This window comes from Salminus brasiliensis, chromosome 17 (assembly GCF_030463535.1).
Source record: "Salminus brasiliensis chromosome 17, fSalBra1.hap2, whole genome shotgun sequence".
In the NCBI taxonomy this organism is placed as follows: Eukaryota; Metazoa; Chordata; class Actinopteri; order Characiformes; family Bryconidae; genus Salminus; species Salminus brasiliensis.
Window position 1 is genome coordinate 16,345,602 of NC_132894.1, and position 23,195 is coordinate 16,368,796.

General features: G+C 38.8%; 1 protein-coding gene across 1 annotated transcript in view; it reads right to left on the minus strand.

Annotated features, from left to right (window-relative positions):
- LOC140538535 (inactive N-acetylated-alpha-linked acidic dipeptidase-like protein 2) overlaps nt 1-23,195 on the minus strand; it is a 241,648-nt gene that overhangs the window by 145,629 nt on the left and 72,824 nt on the right. The window contains exon 4 of the mRNA XM_072661126.1: nt 21,350-21,500. Within this exon, the coding sequence (XP_072517227.1) occupies nt 21,350-21,500 (151 nt within the window). The remainder of the gene's footprint in view (nt 1-21,349; nt 21,501-23,195) is intronic.

The window sequence follows — 23,195 nt, forward strand, 5'->3', positions numbered from 1 at the left end:
CTAGTGCTATGGATCAGGCACTGTGAAAACTGCGCAATGTTGGTGGATTAGAATGCAGCTACAACTGTAGTTGTTGCTATGAAAGAATGATATTCAGGAATACAGGTGTATGCACAGTTCTCTGCCACGGCATTTAAACTGTAACCGCACAGCATGCTGGCCATCTGGAGATGGGCTGGCTGTGGAATGTCTGTTCATGCCCAGGACACTTGCTATGGCATCAAGGATGTTTAAAGTTACATTGTTTTTTAATTGCCCTTTATTGTGTTTTGAGGCTAGAGTGTCAGAGTAGCAGCAGACCTGGGGAACAGCAAATGCTTATTTAATGATAATTGCATTTTAATGACAGCTTAATGGCACTCTCCGTCCCCATATAGTCACTGGGAGGAGTCGCACAAAATACATTGATCACATGGCTGTCTTCCTTAAAAGCCAACATTTACAAGCAGACATTTTGGGCTAAAGAAAAGGAAAGATTGCTGGTTTCCACAGTTGTTGAAATATACAAGATTGCACGTTCAGAAGTGTGTACATTCATAACTGTATAGTCCAAATCCCCTCCGATTCATAGGCATTGAAAATTGAGAGGTTTAGGAGTACTCATAGGTTCAAGAAGTTATCTTTTTTATACTTTTTTTGCCAAATCATAATAGGTAGACAAAGCACTAACAAGAGCTTGCTATTTTGTGTTTATCTTGGGATTATTTGGTTCTCCCCAAGGGTGATCTGAAGTGGATGAAGTAAGCAAATTATAAAACTAACGCTTATGTGTGTTATTTCTCCTGAGATCCCCTGAGTTTTGAGATCAATTTGCCTGCAGGAGAGCTGAGAGCTCACCTCACCTTCTTTTTGTGTACAAGTTGTGTTACATAAAAGATGACTCAGGTGAGAAATCAATAAAAGTGCACAATTAAGGTGATTAATGAGTAGAGAGTAGAACCTCTGCAGATCAAAACATCACAGTTCCATTGCCCTAAAGTATGCTGCAGTGTGTGAATGTGTGTGTGTTTGTGTGTGTGTGGGGGGGGGGGGGGGGGGTGTGTGCTAGTGATAAGTAGGCATGCAACCAAATATATTCCAAAGTACAAATAATGTGTTCTAAACAGATGCAAATACGTCACCTGCATTGGTTTCATGTGCATTCGAATAGTTAGAAACTCACTCTGTCATCACTGGTTTGTTCCAGTTGAATGACTTAAACACTTCCATACCAAGCTCCATAATAAACACAAACAAACAAGGGATGTAGCTACAGGTAGGTCTAGACTTTTCCATTACATGTATATTCCCCCCATATTTTTGCCTTTTTAAAAAAACCCAACAACATCCAATTAAAAAAAAACAACAAAAAAAAAAACATACAAGTAAACTCCAAAGCAAAATATGCTGTATTTAATTTATCATGACCACAAAGGTTCCTCACATCTCTACCTCCACAGCAGTGTTTATACAATGTTAACAGCACCACATGCCATTACTGGTACTGTAACACTGTGCTCTTAAACCACTTCTGCAATGAGGAACAGAAAGATGCTTAGTTCGTCAGCTCCAACATGAAATGTTTGGCCCCTTCAATCCAATCTGCATCCAGACCCACCTCAAAATGAAATTCTTGCTACAAACCTGCCCCATAATTCACAAAATAACATTCACTGACTGTGTCTTATGTCTTATGTATTTCCTTCTCAGCAGAGCATGGCTGAAGCCTATGTGTCACAGCCTTATTGTAAGTTTTAATTTCTTATTTTAACACTTACCAAGTATCAGAAACCTCAAAACTAAGTACATCTGATAAAACACTTGATAAATAAATAATCAGGCAAAACAAAATACAAATAAAAAACACAATACCCCCCCCCCCTCATTATTTAGGCCAAATTTTCAAATTTTGAGCACTAAACACAGGCCTGTCTTGTTTTTTTTATTTAATAACAAGTTATAAAAGGTGCAGAAACTGTGCATCTTTCACCTAAAGAAGTGGCTGCAGTGTACCTTTACGTACACAAAAATACTGTACATTTTTCTTTTTTTCTGAAAGTGAAGTGTATAGTTTCGCTCACACACATATTGTACATACTTCTGACATCAGACAGACCATTAAAACCACCTGCCTAATATGTCCCCATCACCCTGTAAGTTGTGAGGTGGGGCCTCCGTGCATCACATCAATGAGCCTTGGTTACCTATGTCCATGCTGCTGGTTCATTGGTTCGATCGTCCTTCCTTGTAGCACTATTGGTAGGAACTGACCACTACATAATGGGAAGACCCCCCACAAGACCTGCAAAACAGCTCCAGAACTGGCTGTTGACTTTTGCTGCCTAATATATCCACCTCAGATGTCACTGTAACCAGATAATCAATGATACTCACTTTACTTTTTAGTGGTTTTAATGTTGTGGCTATTGATATACATGCACACATGCATAATATATAAGGCTTTGATCAATTACTTTTATTCAGAAGGTTCTAACACACAAGAATGTGTTAAGACATCACCTGAGAGCTTTGAGGTTCAAGTTGTATTCAACTAGGGCCATGGATCCTATTTATAGATGCTGTGAAAACACACACACACACACACACACACACACACACACACACACTAACTTTACCTTCCTCGTCAAGGCTCGGCTGTCAGACATGTGTAAATCCTGCAGCTATGCTGCAGCTCTAATCTCCACTGGCTCCTCATGCTAACAGACAAATGGATTCCGGACCGGAGGGCTTTACAGAGAGGCATAACAGTAAATTCTTTTCTGCTAAAATTATTCCCCATTTGCAGAGGGTAAACTGCGGCCATGTCTCACAGGAAATACAGCAGGGCCTGGGGGGAACGCGGGTGGGCCGCCAGAGAAGCAGCTAGACAGTGGCTCCAGAGAACGGGGCTTGAATATACAGTTGGTAAGTAACATTAAACATAAGTAGTAGAGCAAGCACCACCCTCCTTTACACTTCTGCTCATAAATCTGGCTAAAGGACCGGAGGAAAACAGTGCATAGAGTGTGGGCTACCTAGATTTAAAGCACCGGTTAATGAATCATGATGTGAAGTGCTGCATATGTGTGTGCACATGTGTGTATGTGTGTACGGATGAATAATCTGTGTGCTATATCCAGGACGTGAACGCATGGCCAGGTGCTATTTCCAGTCTGCATTCTAATGATGGTGATTTCAATTTGCTCCACTTCTTGGCGCAACGAGAGTCAACATATAGCCATCTGAGGAAGGCCCCCATCCTGAGCAGGTTGCTGAACAGCAGGGGGGCCTAAGCAATGACAAACAAACTGGGGCTTCCTAGTGCAGATGAGACTGGAGCGAGTCCCTTCCCAGCCAAGCCGGGAATAGGCCTGACCTTCTTGGAGCAGGGGTGATAACTCACGGCCTTCAGGGTGACTGCCACTATTTCCCCTCATCAAATGCAGAGTTGGATGCCAGAAAGCTCAAGACATCCACTGTGTGTGTTTGTATGTTTATGTGTGTCTGTGTGTGTGTGTGTGTGTGCATAATTGCAAGAGCTGATCCGTAGCTAAGCAAATTTTGTTGACACAGTGGTAGAATTAAAATGTTTATTTTACATGATTGCATTTCAGCCAACTAAAGATAGTTACAGCCAAAGCACATATTACTGAATGTTTTAAATCTCTCTCATTAACACTGTATTACAGCAAAGCGTCTATTTCTGCTCCTTAGTCTACTTGGTTATACTTGGTTGGTACTTGGTACTTATTAACTGTTTATTTAGTGACATATTACAAATAAATAATTATCACAAATACAGTAACAAAAAAGTAATTTTATACTTATATAATATAATTTTATATGAGTAACCTTGTAAGTCGCTCTGGATAAGAACATCAGCTAAATGCCATAAATGTAAATGTACTTATAACTCAGCAGCTGTCTAACTATGAGTTTTAACTACTGAATTAAAACCTTACAACCTTGAGTTAGGAACACCAAATAACTAATTATTCTCAAGTTATCCGATCCAGACGTCCCAATCCAGTTTCAAGTCTTTGGTTTAATCACAGTGTTCAGAGCGCCACCTAGAGTCCTCAAGGCACCATTACCGGACATTATTGTTAGCAGGCAGCAGTGTGGACGTTCTCAGAAGTCTCAGAGTCAGAGTCTGCAGTGTGGAACTATTTTACAGTGGAAAATGAAAACAGTAATATCTGAAACTTTGTACAACTATTGCTGAAATGCTCTGGTTTACCAGCGGGAGAACTCCATGTCTTTCTTTGCTTTGAAACTATCACTGAGGAGCGCATTTAGAACATACTGGAGGCTAACACTAATGCTAATACACACCCGCTACAGAAACCTAACCAATCCTTACTGTAGACCAGTTGTTTCACAACAGTAGTTGACAAACAACAACAAATATCAGTCCAGAGTGAGTAGTACACATCTCTAGTTATTACATATAAGGTTTAGAGCATTGCAAAATTTTATTAAAAGTATGTCAGTAAATAAGTGGTCATAAACAAACTAATAGACTAAAATTGTCATGAACAAACAACAAGACAATGCCTACGTTGCTATTTATTGGTAGATATAGAACATAGATACAAGACAAGCATCCAAACAGCAGAGTCACTTGCTGTTTACAAACGCCATGTTAAATCAGTATTTAAATCAGCACTAATATATCACTTATTATAGGCTTACAATTGTGCTCGTGTCTTACTTAGTTTGTTTGATATTCAGGCAAAGTGTAAGTATTCAGATGCTTGCTAGGTACCCATACTGACTTTTGTATTAAACAGCATGTAAGCTTGAGATATATATTTGATTATAGCCCATACAAACCAGTTATATGGACGTATACTTTCTGAGTAAGCACGTTTCAAAGTCGCTCAGGATAAGAGCCAGTGCTAAATGCCTTAAATGTTAATGTGAAAACATGAATAAATAAAACAGTTTACATACTTTAATGACAATAACTGGCCTATAGTAGACAAATATGTCCTAAGCTATTACACACACAGTTTATCATCAACAACATATAGAACACAGCTAAAATATTTTATCCTCCCTGTGAAACTATGTATGTGTGGCTAGGGCAGTAACAGGCGGGCTACTCATGGTTTTCTTCCATGAGTAGTTATACATTTTCTTTTCATGGGGTTAATTTTTTTTGTACAACCATAAATGCTGCAGCAATTACTTCAGGTGGTGCAATAGTGCCATAGTGGTGTGCCATTTAAGATGGAACAGATCATTTAAACAAGGAGCCGGTGAATAGGATTAATTCACAACCTTAATTCCGTTCCTTGTGATGTTTCTAGTAATGCTTGGTTCCTTGCAATGCATAGGTTTTCCCAGCAGGTGTTTGGGTGCAGAGCAGTACAAAAACAATATGTCTGTTTTGACCAAAGTTTGTGAATGCAAACGTCCCCACGTCCCCACGTCCCCATATTGTTATCTATCTACAAAATTAAATGTGTCTCTATTATAGCCAATTCATTGAGTTTTTACTCAATGTTCTTATCTGTTTGCAAACTAGCTAACAACACTAAAACTTACATTACGGAGTCAGCTGCTTTAGTAAAAAGCACAAATAGTGAGTGTGAATAAGTCAAAGACACATGCATAACCTTAGTCCTTGCACCTTACTCTATATATTCAATGTATTTTTTCATCAATTACATCAGTGGTCGCCAGAGATCGCTCCTTAGTAAGTTAATGTCAGTTAAAAAGTTGCACAGTGTTGCTCATGCTCAATATCTCTCCCAAACTGTAGATGGATAATCAAATTTCTTTAAAAGAGGCAGAAGCTCAGAAGGTCAGTCAGATGAGAAGATTCTGCTAGTTCAAGCCTCAAGGTCCTGCAAATCTGAATTTAATCAAATTTAGTGTTTTACTTAACATAGGCAAGAAGAGGCAGAGAAAGAAGCTGAAGGACACTACAGCCAAGGGAGCAAGTCTGATTAGGTCCCAGTCTAGAATCTTTGAAAAAAAAGTACCTTTGGTTGGTATGTGTATAATGGAAGTTGATGAAGACAACAGTGATGCCACTGATTGTTATTTTTATAGTCAAGATACACAGCCATACTTACTGGCAAACAGGGTTAAACATAAATATCAAATACAAGGATGTGATTTAAAATCTCTTTCAAAACATAGTTAATAGATCATGACTACAAAATCAGCTGCTGAGAAAACGAAAGTTAAAGGAGTCTCTAAATGCCCAATGGGCAAGGTATTTGGAATTGACAAAGAGAGAGTGTGAATTTGTTTAATAGGGGCAAAGTATACACCAAAAGCTTTTAGCTTTTGGGATATACTTTGACCCTATTAAACAAATTCACACTCTCTGTTTGTCAATTCAGGCCATGCATGCAATTCATAAAAAAATAATCTGTAGCAGTACACAGAAGCAAATGGAAGAGTACACAAGGTTCAAATACTTGTCAGTCTGTGCACATAGCAAAGTTGTTAGTGAGGACACTTTACAGTGCAAATACGATGATAGCTAATGTAATTTCATTAACTTGAAGCCCACAGTGTTACTTCAGCAACAGTGTTATCAAATTCAAACAAAGGCCTGGAGGAGCCTGAAGCATTTCCATAATTTTGTTGACCAAGCGCTTCGCTTCTGTCTGGTGTTCAATGTACCCTCTGTTTTATTTGCATGTCTGGAATGCCGGTCACGTGGCAGCAATTTTCAGGCAATTTTCAACCTGAATGCATCCCAAATGCTCAGTAGTCTAAGGGCCGGAGCCTCTGAGAGTTTCTCTTTGATTCAGGAGAAAATAATGCAGCAAAATCAACTCCAAAATTCAGCTGACTTGAAAATCAATCGGCAGCTTAAAAAATTGAAGCAAGCCTCCAGTCAAAGCAATCACAACACTTATCTTCCAAACAAAGTGCTCATATGAACTGACATAATATTTGGCATTAATTCTAGTTGTCCTTTAATAATTAAGCTACTGTTTGTTGAGAAGCAATACATCTTCTCTGCGAAAGCTGCCTGACAGTTTTCAAACCAGGGTCTCAGACAAGTTAATATTCAGGTCTTAGGCTTCTCTTTTTTAGCCTTGTGTTAATGCTAGGTATAGTCAGGGAATCAAAAGGATCACACTTGATATAGGAAGAGAAAGATAACAGGTCAGGTAGCTCTGATTGTAAACAATTCATTATAGCACCAATAAAAAATCAACAAAAGGATTCTGAGGTTCAGAACTTTTTAATGACTACTTTCCTCTGTCTTGCACTGTCTATGAATTTGAGGGGATGCAGCCCATCTACACTTTAAACTAAATCAAGGGCACTGCTTTGTTGCTCTATTAATTATAAATTGTACCTTTAATTAGACTCTTCCATGGTTGCCAGTGTTTCATGTGTTTCTAACTCCTCCTTTAACACAACGAGACATTAACAAGTAGCACTAATGTAAAAGCAGATGAAGGTATGAGTCATTAAATTGGCTTGTGTTGCAAATAATTAAGCAACAATAAACCAACACCTTCTCATAACAAATCTTTTGATATAATCAGAACAAGCAAGCCAATAAATGAGCGGCTTGATGTTAAACACTTTGGCTAGGTGCGGATAATCAAATATCAAACACCTCTTGGAGCGTAGGCCATGTGTTCAACATGCGAGGCCTTTGATGGAATTGCGTTGAGCCGTGCCTGTAATATAATGTATCGTTTGCACGCTAATCCACTCACATCTGGAGGAAGTATTAGTGAAGCAATGCCAAAGCTTTTAAAAGCTTTAACCCTAATGCATTATGCAACTCAAACCAATGCAAATGCCGTGCACAGCCGCGTCTTAGTAACCCTAAATATAATTGGCAATTAGGCATAATGAGGCCAAGCAACTCAGCTGTGTAAAAAGAAACAGGCCTGGTGCCTGCATCCTGCTGAATTTATGCCTCCTTACAGATAACCTTGACACAGGACTCTTTATGTGGGCCGGCACAAGTTTGGCCTTGCATGAGTTATTATTTACGTGGATTGACTTTGACCAGTGTATCTAGGGCCCGCTCAAAAATCATTCTTGGCTAGAGATGAGAGAAGCGAGTGGGGCTAGAGAGAGATAGAGAGAGAGAGAGAGAGAGAGAGAGTGAGAGAGAAAGAGAAGCAGACTGTGGAGAGCCCCAGAGGAGAAGTCAGTGCAAGGGGAGAGATGAGACATATTGTGATGACTGTGAGTGACATTGCACGGAGGACAACTCGCTCTCGGATAGCAGTGGCAGGCATTTGTTCATTAAAGTCTCCAGCATGGGTCCCACAGCTATGGCGTTATTTAAATAAATATGCAAATGACTAAATTTCTATTCAAAGGCTTCTTTTGACTTCAACAAGGTTTCTAAATAACCCAGGGGACACGATTCTTTCCATGTGAATAGACCCACCTGTCAGCGACTTGAAATTAACATGTAAAAATTGCTTGAAGTTGTGCACACATTCGCAGCTATCTCTCCCTCAGATACGCAAAAGGGAAGGCAGGAGGGGCGGAGGCAGCCTTGCTTTAAAGGTTAATGCAATTATGCAATCCGAAAAATCCCCCTCGAAACATTGGCAGCGACTAATAAAGGAAGCAGAGAATGAAATGGTTCCATTTTTGTCCTGGAGCAGTTCCTGACTCATTTGCCGAACCAGAAAGAGGCAAGATTTATCCAAAATAAGACAATAAACGAAACAGAAGCTCAAGGAACAGAAAAGGAAATAGCACGTATTCCAGAGCTATATGTCTCCTTGCACTAACTAAAGAAATAATGCTCTTTTTTTATCCACAGAGAAGCGGAGACTTGCTTAAGTGTATGTTGCTATGGACGCTGCAGCTTTTGTCACCTTTGGCCTTGATTTCTCTCACAGGTCGCCAGCTCATGTGCAAATACTGCCTGAAATGATTTTCAACCACTGCCTCATTTTACAGAAACAGATGCATTCAAGCTGAGTGGTCTATGTATAATTTTGGTCCTTTAACTTGCATCACATGGAAAGTGGAAAATGCAAAAAGCTGTCTAATTGCGAACAGCAGGCCTCTATATAGCATTAGAATACAAAATAAATAATCAAATGATGGTTCCTTCTTTGCTTAACAGATCTTGGCAGAAATGTCTGGTTCTTCTCCACAAATGTATACGCGTTCTCAGCGGGACAGCGGCAGCTTTCTTCGTTCAGCAGGGAACTATGCAGCAACATGTTTTAAAAGCTTTCAGCTTTGATTTAGCATCATCTGTCCCAGCAGGCAATGTGACAGAACAACACTGCGAGTATTTCAAATTAAAACTCATCAAACAGTGCTACTTGTACCGTATGCCCAATAATTAAAGCAGAATAGAAGCGAGCGGCGCCGTAGTGACACACACCATGTGCAGAGAGTGACTGCTAAATACAGCATGTGGAATAGAGGTCACAGCAATGTCAGCCCTCTGTCTTCATCAGAAAGCACTTATTTAAATATGCTATGAACTACAGGTGTGCGGCAAAATCATGAATGTTAAATTAACACCTGGTCTCGAGGGTATGCTCTATGCTTACACTGGTCCCCTCTGTGCATGGTACACGTTAATTTAACATGAGTGATCTGGCTGCGAGTGTCTCTTTTTTCTTTGATTTATTTATGTCCAGTGATACAGATGCCTGAAACTGAAGCTTTGAAAATCAAGACCGAAATCTTAAGAAAGCTTATGTCGGTCGCTAATCTAGCATGGCCAACTGTGTGCTTTAAAATGTAAGCTAAAAGCTGAATGACATAAACAGCCACACAACATTACATACAGAGTGCAACAATAAGCTACACAGTGAATTTACCCAGATAAAATATGAATTAGTTGCAAGTGTAATGTAATCTAATATAATATACAATGATACACTTAGCAAACTATTAAGTTTTACCTAGCATTTGTTTAGCTAGTTTGTTAGCTAGTTAACATTAGAGAGAGAGAGAGAGAGAGAGAGAGAGATATTTTAAGTTTAAGTTTGGATCTTCAGGGAAATACCTCAGACTTATCTAAGCACCTCAAAGACAGATCTGTATACAGAATTCAAGGTGAGCAAGTTTTGTCAAAATGTTCAGAACCTTTTCAATGAAATCCTTGTTTCTTGGACAGTATCTCACTTGTTGCCGATCACTCGCTTCATTATCTCGCATGGATCAAGGCCAGAAACTATTAATTCATGGGAGTAGGCAATTCAGTCTGTGGAATCTCTGCTGCTTTCATCTTAGATGTTTTTTGCTTTGCACTTGATCATTTTTTTTCCCCTTCAGCTTATTTATTTACTATTTATTTGCACACTGTGACCCCGTTTAATGTTTTACTCATTTTCTTTTTCTAGCTATGTATTTTTATTTTTTGGCAATGATTGATTCATTCTCATTTCATACAATATATTGAAATATTACCTGAAATATTGCCATTATTGTTTGTGAATTGCTTTCAGAAAGGTAAAAATAAGCTTGTTTAGGCTAAACTGCAATAAATCATAAGCAGTGATGTAATAGTAAAAAAAAAATCATATAGGTATCAAAAATGTATTTTTAAAGAGGCGGCCCATTTTTTGTTTAAATTGAAAGTAGCAAAATATTGTAATAAATGTTGTCAGTTTGTGGGTGCGATCATTCCTGCAACGTCTAAATATCATTTATTAACATATCATTCTAAAACAAGTGGTTTTGCGAGTATTTTTTAATGCTAATGTTAAATACAGAGCCTCTGATAGAGGATCCGGCACCTTTCGCTGGTTACCTGAGCAACCACAGAGCTGCTAATGGCACTGATTTAAGTAGAATGCCAACAACAAGAGCTTTTGAAGTACTGTGAGATATCAGAATGAGATAAGAGAGCGTGACAGTCTTTGTTGATACAAGGACAGATATTGGCTTGAGTCACTTTTTAAAGGTGGAGTGAGCTTTGTGACCTGAAAGGATTTAGACATGATGACAAGTTGTATGTTTTATGACAAGCTACTTAAACAGTTAATCAGGCTATTATTGCTGTGGCAATACAGTGCAGTTGTATCACTGTATAGCAACTTAGGCGGTTAGCTTGCTAACATTGCTTTTTGCTTTTTTTTACTGATACTAGACTCATGCTAACCAGCGGCACCCTTATAGCCAGGGTTTTATCTATTAGTCAATGAATGTGACAATTTGTATTTTTTTTCACAATTTAAATATGTACATATTTACAATGTATTTACATTAGCCTGCATTAAACATTAACAATACAACTAAACTAGTAAATAAAAAGCCTTTGTTTTGTGCTCCCAAGCACATCGCTTTGTTTGTGTCTTGCCTGCCATAGCCACGCCTGTCTGTTAGTGCTTCCACCGGTGTCTACTCTTTGGCCACGCCCCCTTGTTAGTCCCAGGTGTTCCTTGTGGTTCCCTTGTTAGCGTCTGTATAAGTACCCCTTTGTTTCAGTCATCCCTTGTCTGGTCTTGTGGTTGTGTGAATGTGAAAATATTCCACATCGGTTCAGGGTTTGTATATTTGGCCTGTTTATGTAAGTCTTGTGTTCTTTATTTTGCTAACCTTTGTGCTTGTTTGGTTTCTGTTTTCTTGTCTTGTATTAAAACATTATCCTGCGAGTATGTCCGCCTCTGTCTCGTGACAAACCGTGACAACAGCAAGAGTATGTATCGGTATTCAAGTCATCTAAAACCTAAATACAATTATTATGCTGCTAAGAATGAGAACCGCGTGTGTGTATATATATATAGAAGTTGTATGAGAAATATATATATATATATATATATATATATATATATATATATTTCTCATACAACTCCTGAAAAGATTTCCTTCACCAAGTTTTGACTGAGCTTTCTCTAAATACTCCACTCTAAACAACTCCACTGACTGAATGAACATAAAGATGCAATGATCAGATTAATCTGTCTTTAAGTTCCCAAATACCCCAAACTTACAGACTACACTTCAAAAAGTTATGTAAATGGCATTTAGCATGTTGTGTGCAGTAACCTCTGTGGCTTTCTTAAAGGTTATATGCCAGTGCTGGATACCGACTGGTTACCATTGTGACATGCTGTGCCACAATAACATATATTGTAACACAGTATTGTTTGTTCAAAATACCTGAAGGCTGCAGTTGGGCACTGCAATAAAAATGCAATGCCACCAGAATGTTGTTTTGCTTGAAATTAGTTTTTTGGTTATATTATGTCATATTATGTTATGTTATGTTCTACTTACTCAAAGAGAATATTACATTTGACTAAAGACCCTTGATGGAAAAAAGGAACAGAAAGTGTTTGTGTTAAAATACATTTAATTAAATAAATGCATTTTTGCCATTGTATTGAAATTGGTTTTGTGAATCATGGAACTGACGAAAAGAAAGAAAGAAAAGAACCTTTTAGGTACTACATAGAGTCATGTTTTTAAAAGAGTATTCTTTATATAATCATATACAAGAGGCTCTTTCACAAACAGAACCATGTCCCGACTGCAATCTACACACCACTATAAGATATATACTATATAATTATCTTAATATAGTGAGTTAGATGGCAGATTAGTATCCAAAATATTAACATACTAACTTTACAATAACCTACAAGTTCTCCTGCTGTCGTCGCCACTGCACTTACACTTTTATCTCTACTACATACTCCATACTCAAAAACTAGCAAGTAGTTGTCATTATAATGTAATTGGGACTCTCCTCTGAGGAGGCTGTGCTTGGCCTCTCCCATTATTGAGAAATTGGAAGGTTTATTCCAGCCCTGGCCCTGCCATAGACTCTTGCCACACTAACCACATACACCTGCTGTGTATCTTTAATCCATTAAAATGCTTAAATAGTATAATAGCTTTATAAAAGTGTTTTTTTGTTGTTTTTTATCATATATTTGTCTACACTGCTGTTACCTGCCTGTTTTCTGACCGCTGTCTGTTGTTTAGGTGATGAGTACTGGATTACCCTTAATAAAATCACCCTGTATACATTGCCTGCCTCACCCTAAGAATTACACTTTGAGTAGCCATGGTTCTATTTATTGTGTAACCATTGCTTTTACTAAATAACTTGTGCTATGACACCAGTGGTAGCTAGCAGGTGAAATGATAAACATTTACACAGAGTGTGAAAGAGCCTGAATGGTCTACCTACCTTATATCCTTGCCCAAATGTGCAGAGTGCATTAAAAAACTCTACACACACACAGCGGAAAGATAATGAGCTGAGTTTATAAGAATGCTAGTTACAGCACCACTAAATAAAGGGCAAAAAAAGAAAGACAGAAGTAGACAAGGCTTCAAAGAAAAAGAGGTTGGCTACCAGAGTGAACATCTGTGTGGCCTGCAAACACTGGAAAACTCTGAGTTAAAAGGTTGAAAAACGAGGACAAGGTTGCTGTTGGACAGGTAATTCTCTGAATAGTTTGGTTGGGAAATTTATGTTTGTTTATGTAGCCAATATAACTTGCATTATGTATTAGCTGTAGCTACATAATAAATTAGTCCAATAGTAAAGTTAAAGCTAAGCTGTAGATGTAAGCTAGCTAGCTATGTTTATGTTGTATGTGACCTGTGAGTTAATGTTGACGATGACTGCATTGTAGTTTCCTGCATTGTAGGAAGTGTGGTGTGATGGGACTTATGTTAGTCTGTGTTGGCTTTAAACAGGGATTTTTACAAATGTAAGATGATATAGCTAGCTAGCTATCTTATTTGTGTTTATTAGTAGTTATGAAAAAGATTATTTAACTTCCTCACCTAAGAAGCACTGATTTACCAGACTGCCACGGCCCCCTCGATTCCACATCCCTCCACACCACTACGTGTCAGGTTGTTAATGTTCATAAAGGAGAGCTTATTTACTAACTAGCTTACTGGTTTCTGCAATATCACCTACTCCAGCTTTGAGCCTTGAATTGCTGTATACCAGAGTAAAGAAACAATAACTGTTACCAAACACAGGCAAAGTGCAAACAGAATATTAAATGCAGAAGAGGTTAATTCTTTGAATTAACTCACATACACATCTATTTTTACAAAAAAAGCTCTGTGGAGTGCATGTATTCAACATCGTTTGTCTTTTATTGGCACCCAGCACAATTTCTACAGAGCAAAAATTAAGCATACAAGCACAAGCATCTCCTGTCTGAAGGGTAGCTCATGTTTTGGCTTATTTTTGTAATGTGAGACGCCCTGATCCACACTATGGTTTGTAAAGAAATCACCACACGACAAGGCTTTGACCTCTGCTACTCTGCACCTTGACTCGAAACCCAGACTGCCAAAAGTTGCTATCATTGTCATGCAAAACAAACGTGAAGACAATATTCCAGCAGGTTGAATAATTCATGCTCCCATGGATAGCCGTTCAGCTTTCAGTGAGTGTACTGTGCTCTTTTCTCTTCAAATGCCTGACACAGGGCTTTTACTAGAGAGGGAGCAGGCATGCAACATCTGCTAAGACATCTGTTTGCCGCTTCCACCGTGCACTGGACTCCATTGCCTGCTGTAGGCCCGTGCTATCATTCCAGTAATGACACGTCCCAGTGATCTTGCGCTGCAGCGTGCCAGGGTCAACCAGGGCACCTCTGAGGTCTACTGTCATGGGTGACCGTGTTAAATACAGCAGGCTGACCTTCAGCACCACGGGCAGCAGCAGTGGCATGCACACCAGAGTGACTTTCACTGCTACACACTGTTACTGTAGACTATAAATCACTGAAGGTTATAAACTTAAGTAGTATAAAAATAGACAAAATGTATTTACGGAGCTACAAGTTCAAAGCCTACATGTCAATTTACTGTCACTGCTGGAGATGTAAAAAACAACTGCCAGATTCACCTTAAATTCAAATTAAATCAAGTCAAGTCAAGTCAAGAAGTGGAAAATGCAAGGGATTGTGTGAGAGCAACGAGAAACATACACACATAATACGCAATCAGCCTTACCTGTTCCACAACTGAAATATTAATTATTATTTATTCATTTTTTGTTACAGGTTAAAACCTCACTTTTTTACCTCACTAGTTTACTATTTTGTGGATCAAATTACATTTTGTGTGATTCCATTCACTGTTTCAAGATTTATATAAAGCAAAAACAAATAATCTGAATGTTCTGTGTTTTCTACATTTTTTTCAAAATGCTTGTGACAATGAGAGGAATCATTTAGCCAGCTAGAATATGCATTTTCCAATTAAGCATGTGCTAACTCTGTTGTAAACTATGCATTTTTCATTGGCTATGTCATAGCTTTATGTTACTGATTCGCACACAGTAACTTGTGTAAGGGTGTTACACAAGTTTGTAAGGGTGTGGACACGTACTTGTCCAAACAAACACAACTTCTAGGTCTAATAGCTAACTAAACCTATTATTCAAAACATATTATGATTACATACAATCTATGTTTTTATGTTGGGGTGTGAACATGCTTTTCTGTACACTGTTTTCTGAGTGCAATCTCAGAAATAATTCTGCCGTGTTTGTTATGCAGTGATAGAAAACACAGAACTGCTTAGAAACTGTAGATTTGGCAGATAACCTTCTTGTGAACAAATATTTTTACCTTGGGTAATGTAGATGTATGTGTGTTGTACATTTTTTGACTCTTTTGGGTGCAACAGGTTAAAAATAAGACCCTATTGTTTTGGCACTAGTCAAATAAATTCTGTGAAATGCAACCATTCTTAAAGCGCACATCAGCTATTAAAATACTTGAATGAGTCACACACTCTAATCCAATGAGTGTAGGTTTCATTTCCAAAATATAATGCAATTACAGCAATGATACTTTATGTAGCGATGAAAGATGGGGATGTTATTGACAGACTCATAACTGGTACTCACACTTTCATGACTCATGACATCAGCCAGGAAAAGCATACCATATTGTGGTAAATAAATAATACCTGCAGATCTCTATCTGTAGGTTTAGCACAAAGTTAGCACACCCCACACATTACTGCTATTTTTTGATTATATTTTTTCATGGGACAACTTTATAGAAATGAAAGTTGGATATAAGTTAGAGTAGTCAGTGTATAGCTTGTATAGCAGTATATATTTGCAAATAGCTGGCAAGACAAGTGAGTACACCTCACAGTGAACATGTCCAAAGTATGCCCACTGTGTCAATTTTTTTGTGTGACCATCATTATTATTTAGCACTGCCTTAACCCTCGTGGGCATGGAATTCACCAGAGCGGCACAGGTTGTTACTGAAATCCTCTTCCACCCTCAGTGCTGATATCACAGAGCTGGTGGATGTTAGACACCTTGAGCTCCTCCACCTTCCGTTAGAGGATGTCCCACAGGTGCTCAATTGGGTTTCGGTCTGGAGACATACCTGGCCTGTCCATCACCTTTACATTCAGCTTCCTCAGCAAGGCGGTTGTCATCTTGGAGGTGTGTTTGGGGTCATATAAGTTGGAAAACGGCCATGCGGCCTAGTTTCCTAAGGGAAGAGATCATGCTCTGCCTCTGAATGTTACATTCCAGGTTGGAATTCATGCTTCCCTCAGTTGCTACCACCACCATGCTTGACTGTAGGTACTCCTCAGCAGGGCGCTGCCACACCATTTGGACACCAACTGAGCTAAACAAGTTTATCTTGGTCTCATCAGACCATGGGACATGTTGCTCTTGGACTGCTTGTCTTCAGCAAACTGTTTGCGGTCTTGTGTGTCAGCTTTAGAAGAGGCTTGCTTCTTGGACGATGGCCATGGAGGCCGTGTTGATGCAGTGTGTGGCATATGGTCTGAGCACTGCCTCAACCTCTGCAGCAATGCAGGCAGCACTCATGCGTCTCATTTTTGAGACCAACCTCTGGATATGGCACTGAACACATGGAGTCAACATCTTTGGTTGACCTTGGCGAGGCCTGTTTTGAGTGGAAGTATCCTGAAAAAATGCTGTATGGCCTTGGCCACTGTGCTGTAGCTCAGTTTGAGGGTGTTGCCAATCTTCTCATAGCCTAGGACATCTTTGTGGAGAGCAACAGTTCTATTTCTCCCATCCTCAGATATATCTTTGACGTGAGGTGCCATGTTGAATATCCAGTGGCCAGTTTGAGAGAATTATACTTAAAGCACCAAATTTAACAGCCCTGCTCCCTATTCACATCTGGGACCTTGTTACTCTAACTAGTCACATGATACCAGAGAGAAACCAAGACACAATTGGGCACAATTTGGGCATGTTCACTGTGAGGTATACTCAGTTGTGTTGATGGCTATTTGGACATTAATGGCTGTGTGTTGAGTTATTTTCAGAAGCCAGTAAATCTATACTGCTATACAAGCTGCACACTGACTACTTTATATTATAAGTTATAAGTTATATAAGTTATATATAAGTTATATTATCTAAGTCTTCTTTCTATAGAGTTGTCCCATGAAAGGATATTATCAAGTATTTGCAGAAATGTGAGGGGTGTACTCACTTTTGTGAGATATGCAAAGGTGTCAAAAATAGTCACATGTGTAGATCCTAAGGTTTAAAAGGTTTCAAAACTACTTAAAAAGTAGAAGAGTAAAAGTAATGTAAGGAAAACAAAGGCTTAAAAAAAAGCTTAGGACGTGCAACAGGGGCCTATATTGCACTACCCAACCTCCCAAAAAATAACATTTTTCTAAAAGCTATAATGGCTATAATGTTAAAACTTAAACTTAAATGTTAATGTTGAAAAATGTTGGAATGCACTTGACTACCTGTTTCAGCTGCAGATCTGCCCATTGAAAATGAATGCATTTTAGTAATATCAAATATATTAAAGTAAATAGTTGCCTGTAAGTATTGTGATGGTGCAAAAAGTTCAGAGGCATGTTATCAATAACCTTTACTGGAACGTGAATGTGGGGCTTATTGAGGACATTTCACTCGAGTTCTCTTGAGTCTCTTCCACGGACATCTTCACACTAGGCTAAATACGTCTGCTATGTCCTTGCTGGAGTGTGATGTGTCATGTGCAGGTGTGATGGATTGCTTACAAACCAATAGGGTGTCAGAATGGAATATGTTCCTACTCCTCATCCAACCACAATCAAATTCACACTTTCCGTATGGCACGATTTATGTGGATGTTTTTTTTTTTTTTTTTTTGGGGGGGGGGGGGGGGGGTATTTTAAAATGTAAGGAGTAGAAAGTACAGATAATTGTGTGAAAATGTAAAGTGTAGAAGTAAAAAGTAAAAAAAAAGTAAAAAGTATAAATAGTCAATCATTTCTACTTAATTAAGGTAATGTATAAAGTATTTGTTGTTACTTGACACCTCTGGAGATATGCTGGGATACATAACCCAGCAGAATGTTGGGGTAACATAAAGTAATGGTTTTGATTGCAGTATGGGTAAGAATATCAACTGTAAATGTTGTGATTCATACCCTGTCCAGTAGGTGTGTGTAAAATTGTGTGCATTTAACCATTATTAATAACATACACCCTGGTGCAGAATAAACACATGCTGTGGAAGTTCCAGGTAAAGTGAATGTTCCCAGAATCAGGAAACCCCAGATTTAGAGAGTTTTCACATTCGGATCACCTCACTAGAATGTTCCCCTACTTCAAAACTCTGGCGAAAGTGATGCTAGTAAATCTAGCCTCCATTGTAGCAGCAGAGCGTGGGTTTAGCCTTTAGAACAAAATTATAAAAACCATTAGAAGTCGCCTGTCTTAAGCAAAGTTGATTATGCACAATGAGTGCAACATCCATCTTCTCTGTCTATGAATCTGTACTTCCTGTATATTAATTATCACTAAGAAAAGAAAATGACTGGTAATAATATAGATGACATAATTTTAAACTCCCATCCATAGTAACTAAACATCTTACGCAACGTCTGCTCCAGACTTAACTAGAACAAACATGAAGTGACTGTGAACATCTCCATCTGCCATATAGAGGAGCATTTATACAAGTTCTGGGTAGGGTGAGGTTTGTGCTGGTTTTCTCTCTAGCTCTGTGTGTTTAATGCAACTTCATTCCAGAGGCTGATGAAATAGCACAAAGTCAAATTTGAAAATAATGAGGCGCCACCTGCTGAGTAGCCACCTGAGAGCAACAAACAGGAGATCAGGCCAGTGTGCAAATAACAACACAAACAAGTGTGTACCACAATAACAAACCTCTGAAAACGTCCAACTGAACGGTACAATTGGATTACAGTGGAGAGAACACTCTGATAAAGACAGCGTATTTGTTGCTGACACAAGATGCAAACTCCAAATCCACTTAGGAAAACTCACACTTTTAAATAAGGGTAAGCTGCAGATGTGTGTAACTAACACCTCTCAGTGAGAACATAAGCACAAGAGTGAGAGCTATTTAGAGGAATTCATAGTGGAGTTATATTATCAGCCGTCTTACGACTTCTGCGTGGTTGGTGTTTTTTTGAGAGAACATATTAACATATTTAAGAAAATACTTTGCATAATGCATAGTAAATGAGGTTTTGTTAAATGGAGATATTATCATGATAAAATATGTCTGTCTACAATAGGTCTTGTGACAATATTGTAGACTGTAAATAATAATATCTGCAAGCTGCCCATACCCATACAGACCTAAGTACATAACTGGTCTTGTTTAATTGGACGTGAAAAATTATAAAAAAGTTGAATACTAGGGTTGTGCTTTGACACCAGAATCAGTTTTGGTAAATAACTGCTTTAAAAAAGTGTCTAGATATGAACAACATTTTAAACCAGTATTTGATGACATATGAATTGTGTTCAGGGCCAGCAGAATGCTGAGATAAAGGTTTGTGAATGTTTACATTGCCCAAAGCCCATGTTAATAAGAGAGGTGAAGGTGGACGGAGAGAATAGTTAAATAGAACAGAACTGTCTGCTTTTTTTTTGGAAAACTGACAATTTTACTCTCCAGTCATTCAGTCATTCCTAATTCCCACCCCTTACATAGGACTTCCAATATCACACACAACTACCAGTAATTGAAGGCTGAAGTCTAGCATTTGCTTCCTGCAATTACATGGATCGAGCCACTGCATCTTTTCGAACTGTGAAGCTGTCATTGGACAGCTGAACACACTTGCAGGAGAGCTTTATCTGCCGGTTCGGCCACGTCAGCTAACAGATGATGCACTAGCTAGCATCCTACTGAGTGATGAGGGGAAAAGAATGGTCCTTCCCTCCTAGTCACCCAGAGAGAGCACAGTCAGTTACGTTCTTTTAGGTAAGTATATAAAAAGATACATAAACACCATTTCAAATTGAAATGTCCATAAATTCCTCCACTGCATTGCTGATGGGCAGCAAGAGTTTTCTACTTGCACATTTCTCAGGAAAATCAAACAGTCCTTCAACTGACATCAACTGTGACAAGAGCTATCTGTAGGTCCTGTGATGACATTTTAAGATTGTTGAAGACTTTCTTTTCGGTCCTAGTGGTCTGTCCTTGGGCTGAATTTGATAGGACTGGCCTAACCTGGCTACGCTGGCAGTTGTAAAATGGACAGAACGGCTGATTTCTAAGAGTTCTAAGATCTTGTAAAATTTCTTCTCAGACTCATCTGCATCTACAGTCTTCATTCTGAAGGCTTTAATAAGCTGCCATGATGATCCCATTCACTTCAATGTTCAAAAGCAAACCAAACTAAGGTTTGAATAAGACAATCTCTTCAAGCATTCCTCTCTAACCATGTTCTAATTATCTGCAGCTAATGGGTGCACCTGATTCTAATTTGAAGCATTTTATCTATGCTGTTAAAAGTATAAGTTCCTTTAAACTTAGGTTAGGTTAGAAATTCAATTTGAAAATGTGGAACCTCAGAAAAAAAGGAACCCTCAAAGCATCTTAAGAGGTTCCTCCACAGTTTCAAACTTAAGAACTTAAGTGTACCTCAAGGAACATATACTTAAAATATACATAAAAATGTGGAGGTGAACTTTCTATTAATTACATTTTTCAAAGGACCAAAGGAAATTTTTTCAGTATTTTTGCAATATTAACTCCATATCATAATATTATTTAAATAAAGATCAAATGTTCATCTTTTAAAAAAGGACAAAGGTTGAATGGGGTATCCTAATTTGTTTCTGTAGTCTGAAAAAGTCTGAACATACTGAACACCCCTATCTCAAGCCTGATAATGCAAAGAAGTAAAGACTAGACTATATTGTACCTTTCTCTTTTTATTGCTCTCTCTCATTTCCCTCCTAACACTCCCTCTTTACACTTGTCTAATCAAGCAGTCTGATACCTTGGAGACTGCGCCTGCATTAGACTTTCAGATTGCGCTTGGTTTGCCTGGCTGACTAAGGCACAGAAGTGGGAAGGGAACTGAGGCATATAATAAAGTCCTAAGAAGAGAGTTTTTTTTTGTCAGAGAAAAGTGGGGTTAAGAGGGCCTAGTGCTTCTCACTGATGGGGTCTGTACTCACCAGTGCTGGGGTAGTCTGGAGTGGAGGGGTCTCCTCCTGGGTTTAAAGTCACACCAAAGGCTTTCTGCCATGTGTTCTGCTCTGCAATTACATCACAGGGGTCCACATAGAGGAGAGAACCCCCAAAGCCCGCCGCAGCCAAAAGGGAAAGCTGTGAAGACAAAAGCAGGGCATTGTGTATTGATGCACACTATGAAAAGATAAACAACACAAATTGTCCTTAAAGGGGAATTTCACTGAATTTTCTACATTCTTGCAGAAGTATTTATCTGATTCTTCAGGAATGGGTCTGGAGCCTACCTAGAATGGTGCCAGTCCATCACAGGATACCACACACACCCATTCAGTCACACTTTGGGGCAATTTAGCATAGCTATTCTGCTAATATGTTTCTTTTTGGAAGGTCAGAGAAAACCCATGTGGACATGGGTGGACCACACCAAGCTTCACCGACAGAGACCAGAAAATGGAGTGAAACTATTCCAGCACCGCCGGTATCCTGGGCTTAGGATCATACTTAGGATCAGACTAACCTTTATACATGATACACATATCATAGCAAACATCATGAACTTGACCTGCCCTCAACTGTCCTTTGCTGTTAGCGAGTAATCCACTAAAATCTACACACATTGCCTTTAGCAGCCTGCTCTGTTTACTCAAGAGCAGTACAGGGAGGAGTGGTGCGAAATACCCAAAATACCAGTACATCCCCGGTCACCATTTATAATAGCCACAACTTTGCTGTTTCTGATATTTTTCAGTGATAGAGAGAAATGAAAGCTGAATTGTTCAGTTGGAAACTTCCTCCTGTAATGGGGAAAAGGTAATGATGTCACTGGCACAGCTAGTCTTCCATTTAAGCAGAATCCAGAAGGGAGGAGCTGCTTGCTCCTTTTTATTCTCATAAAATTCTGAATAAAAGTCCTGAGCCCAAACAACACTGTGGTGAGGTCAAGGACAACTATTCATTTTAGTGACAAATAAACAGCATTTCAGTTCATTTCTATTTGTGTTCATCATAGTTTATTTTCTGAAATTAGTAAGGCAATGTTTAAGTCAATTCTGATGTCTTTTTTTGGGTTGTGGTTTTGGCATCTATAGCCTGAACTGAAGGCCTTGATTTCATGGTTATGGTTCACCACTGAGTTTAGGTGATAAAGGTAAAATAGAGGTCATTTGGTCTTGCAGTGCCCTCTTCATGAATGCCATGATCGTATAAAAATCTATGTTTCAGGCCAAAATCTTTGTTGTACTGTGGTGTATTCATTGGTTATGCAGATGTTCATAGGCCTGAGGGAATGGTATGGACTTGAGGAATGATATGATGAGGCCCATGGGATAGACTTGGAAAGGAGAGTGGGATCCGTTCCCAGACCGAATGTGGGAAACTGTACATGAACTGAACGACCATAAGATGTTGAGTAGATTGGACATACTTTTGGGTGTACGTAACTGAGATGTTAATGGGTCTAGATGTGTCTGCAGCACGTAGACCACGTAAGTAATGGTGGGGGCTAATGATTATTCCTTATGGATGAAATGCATATGGGAACAGTCCAACAGCATATGACGTATAGTAGGGTACAAAACATAAGATATTCCTTTGTCAGGGAGAGAGAATTGGCAGACTCTCTCCACACTGTACTTTTGATTGGAATAAAATGTTTCATTGTTACAACTGAAAGATGGTGGACACAAGTCTCCTTTCAAAAGAAGTCCAACCCTCCTCCGAAGAAAAAGAACCACGACAGTACCTCGTATATTTTATTAAACATATCAGGCATCTGGTCCCTATCACCAATGCTGTGAAGAATTCCGACTTGATGCATTTCACATTAAACTA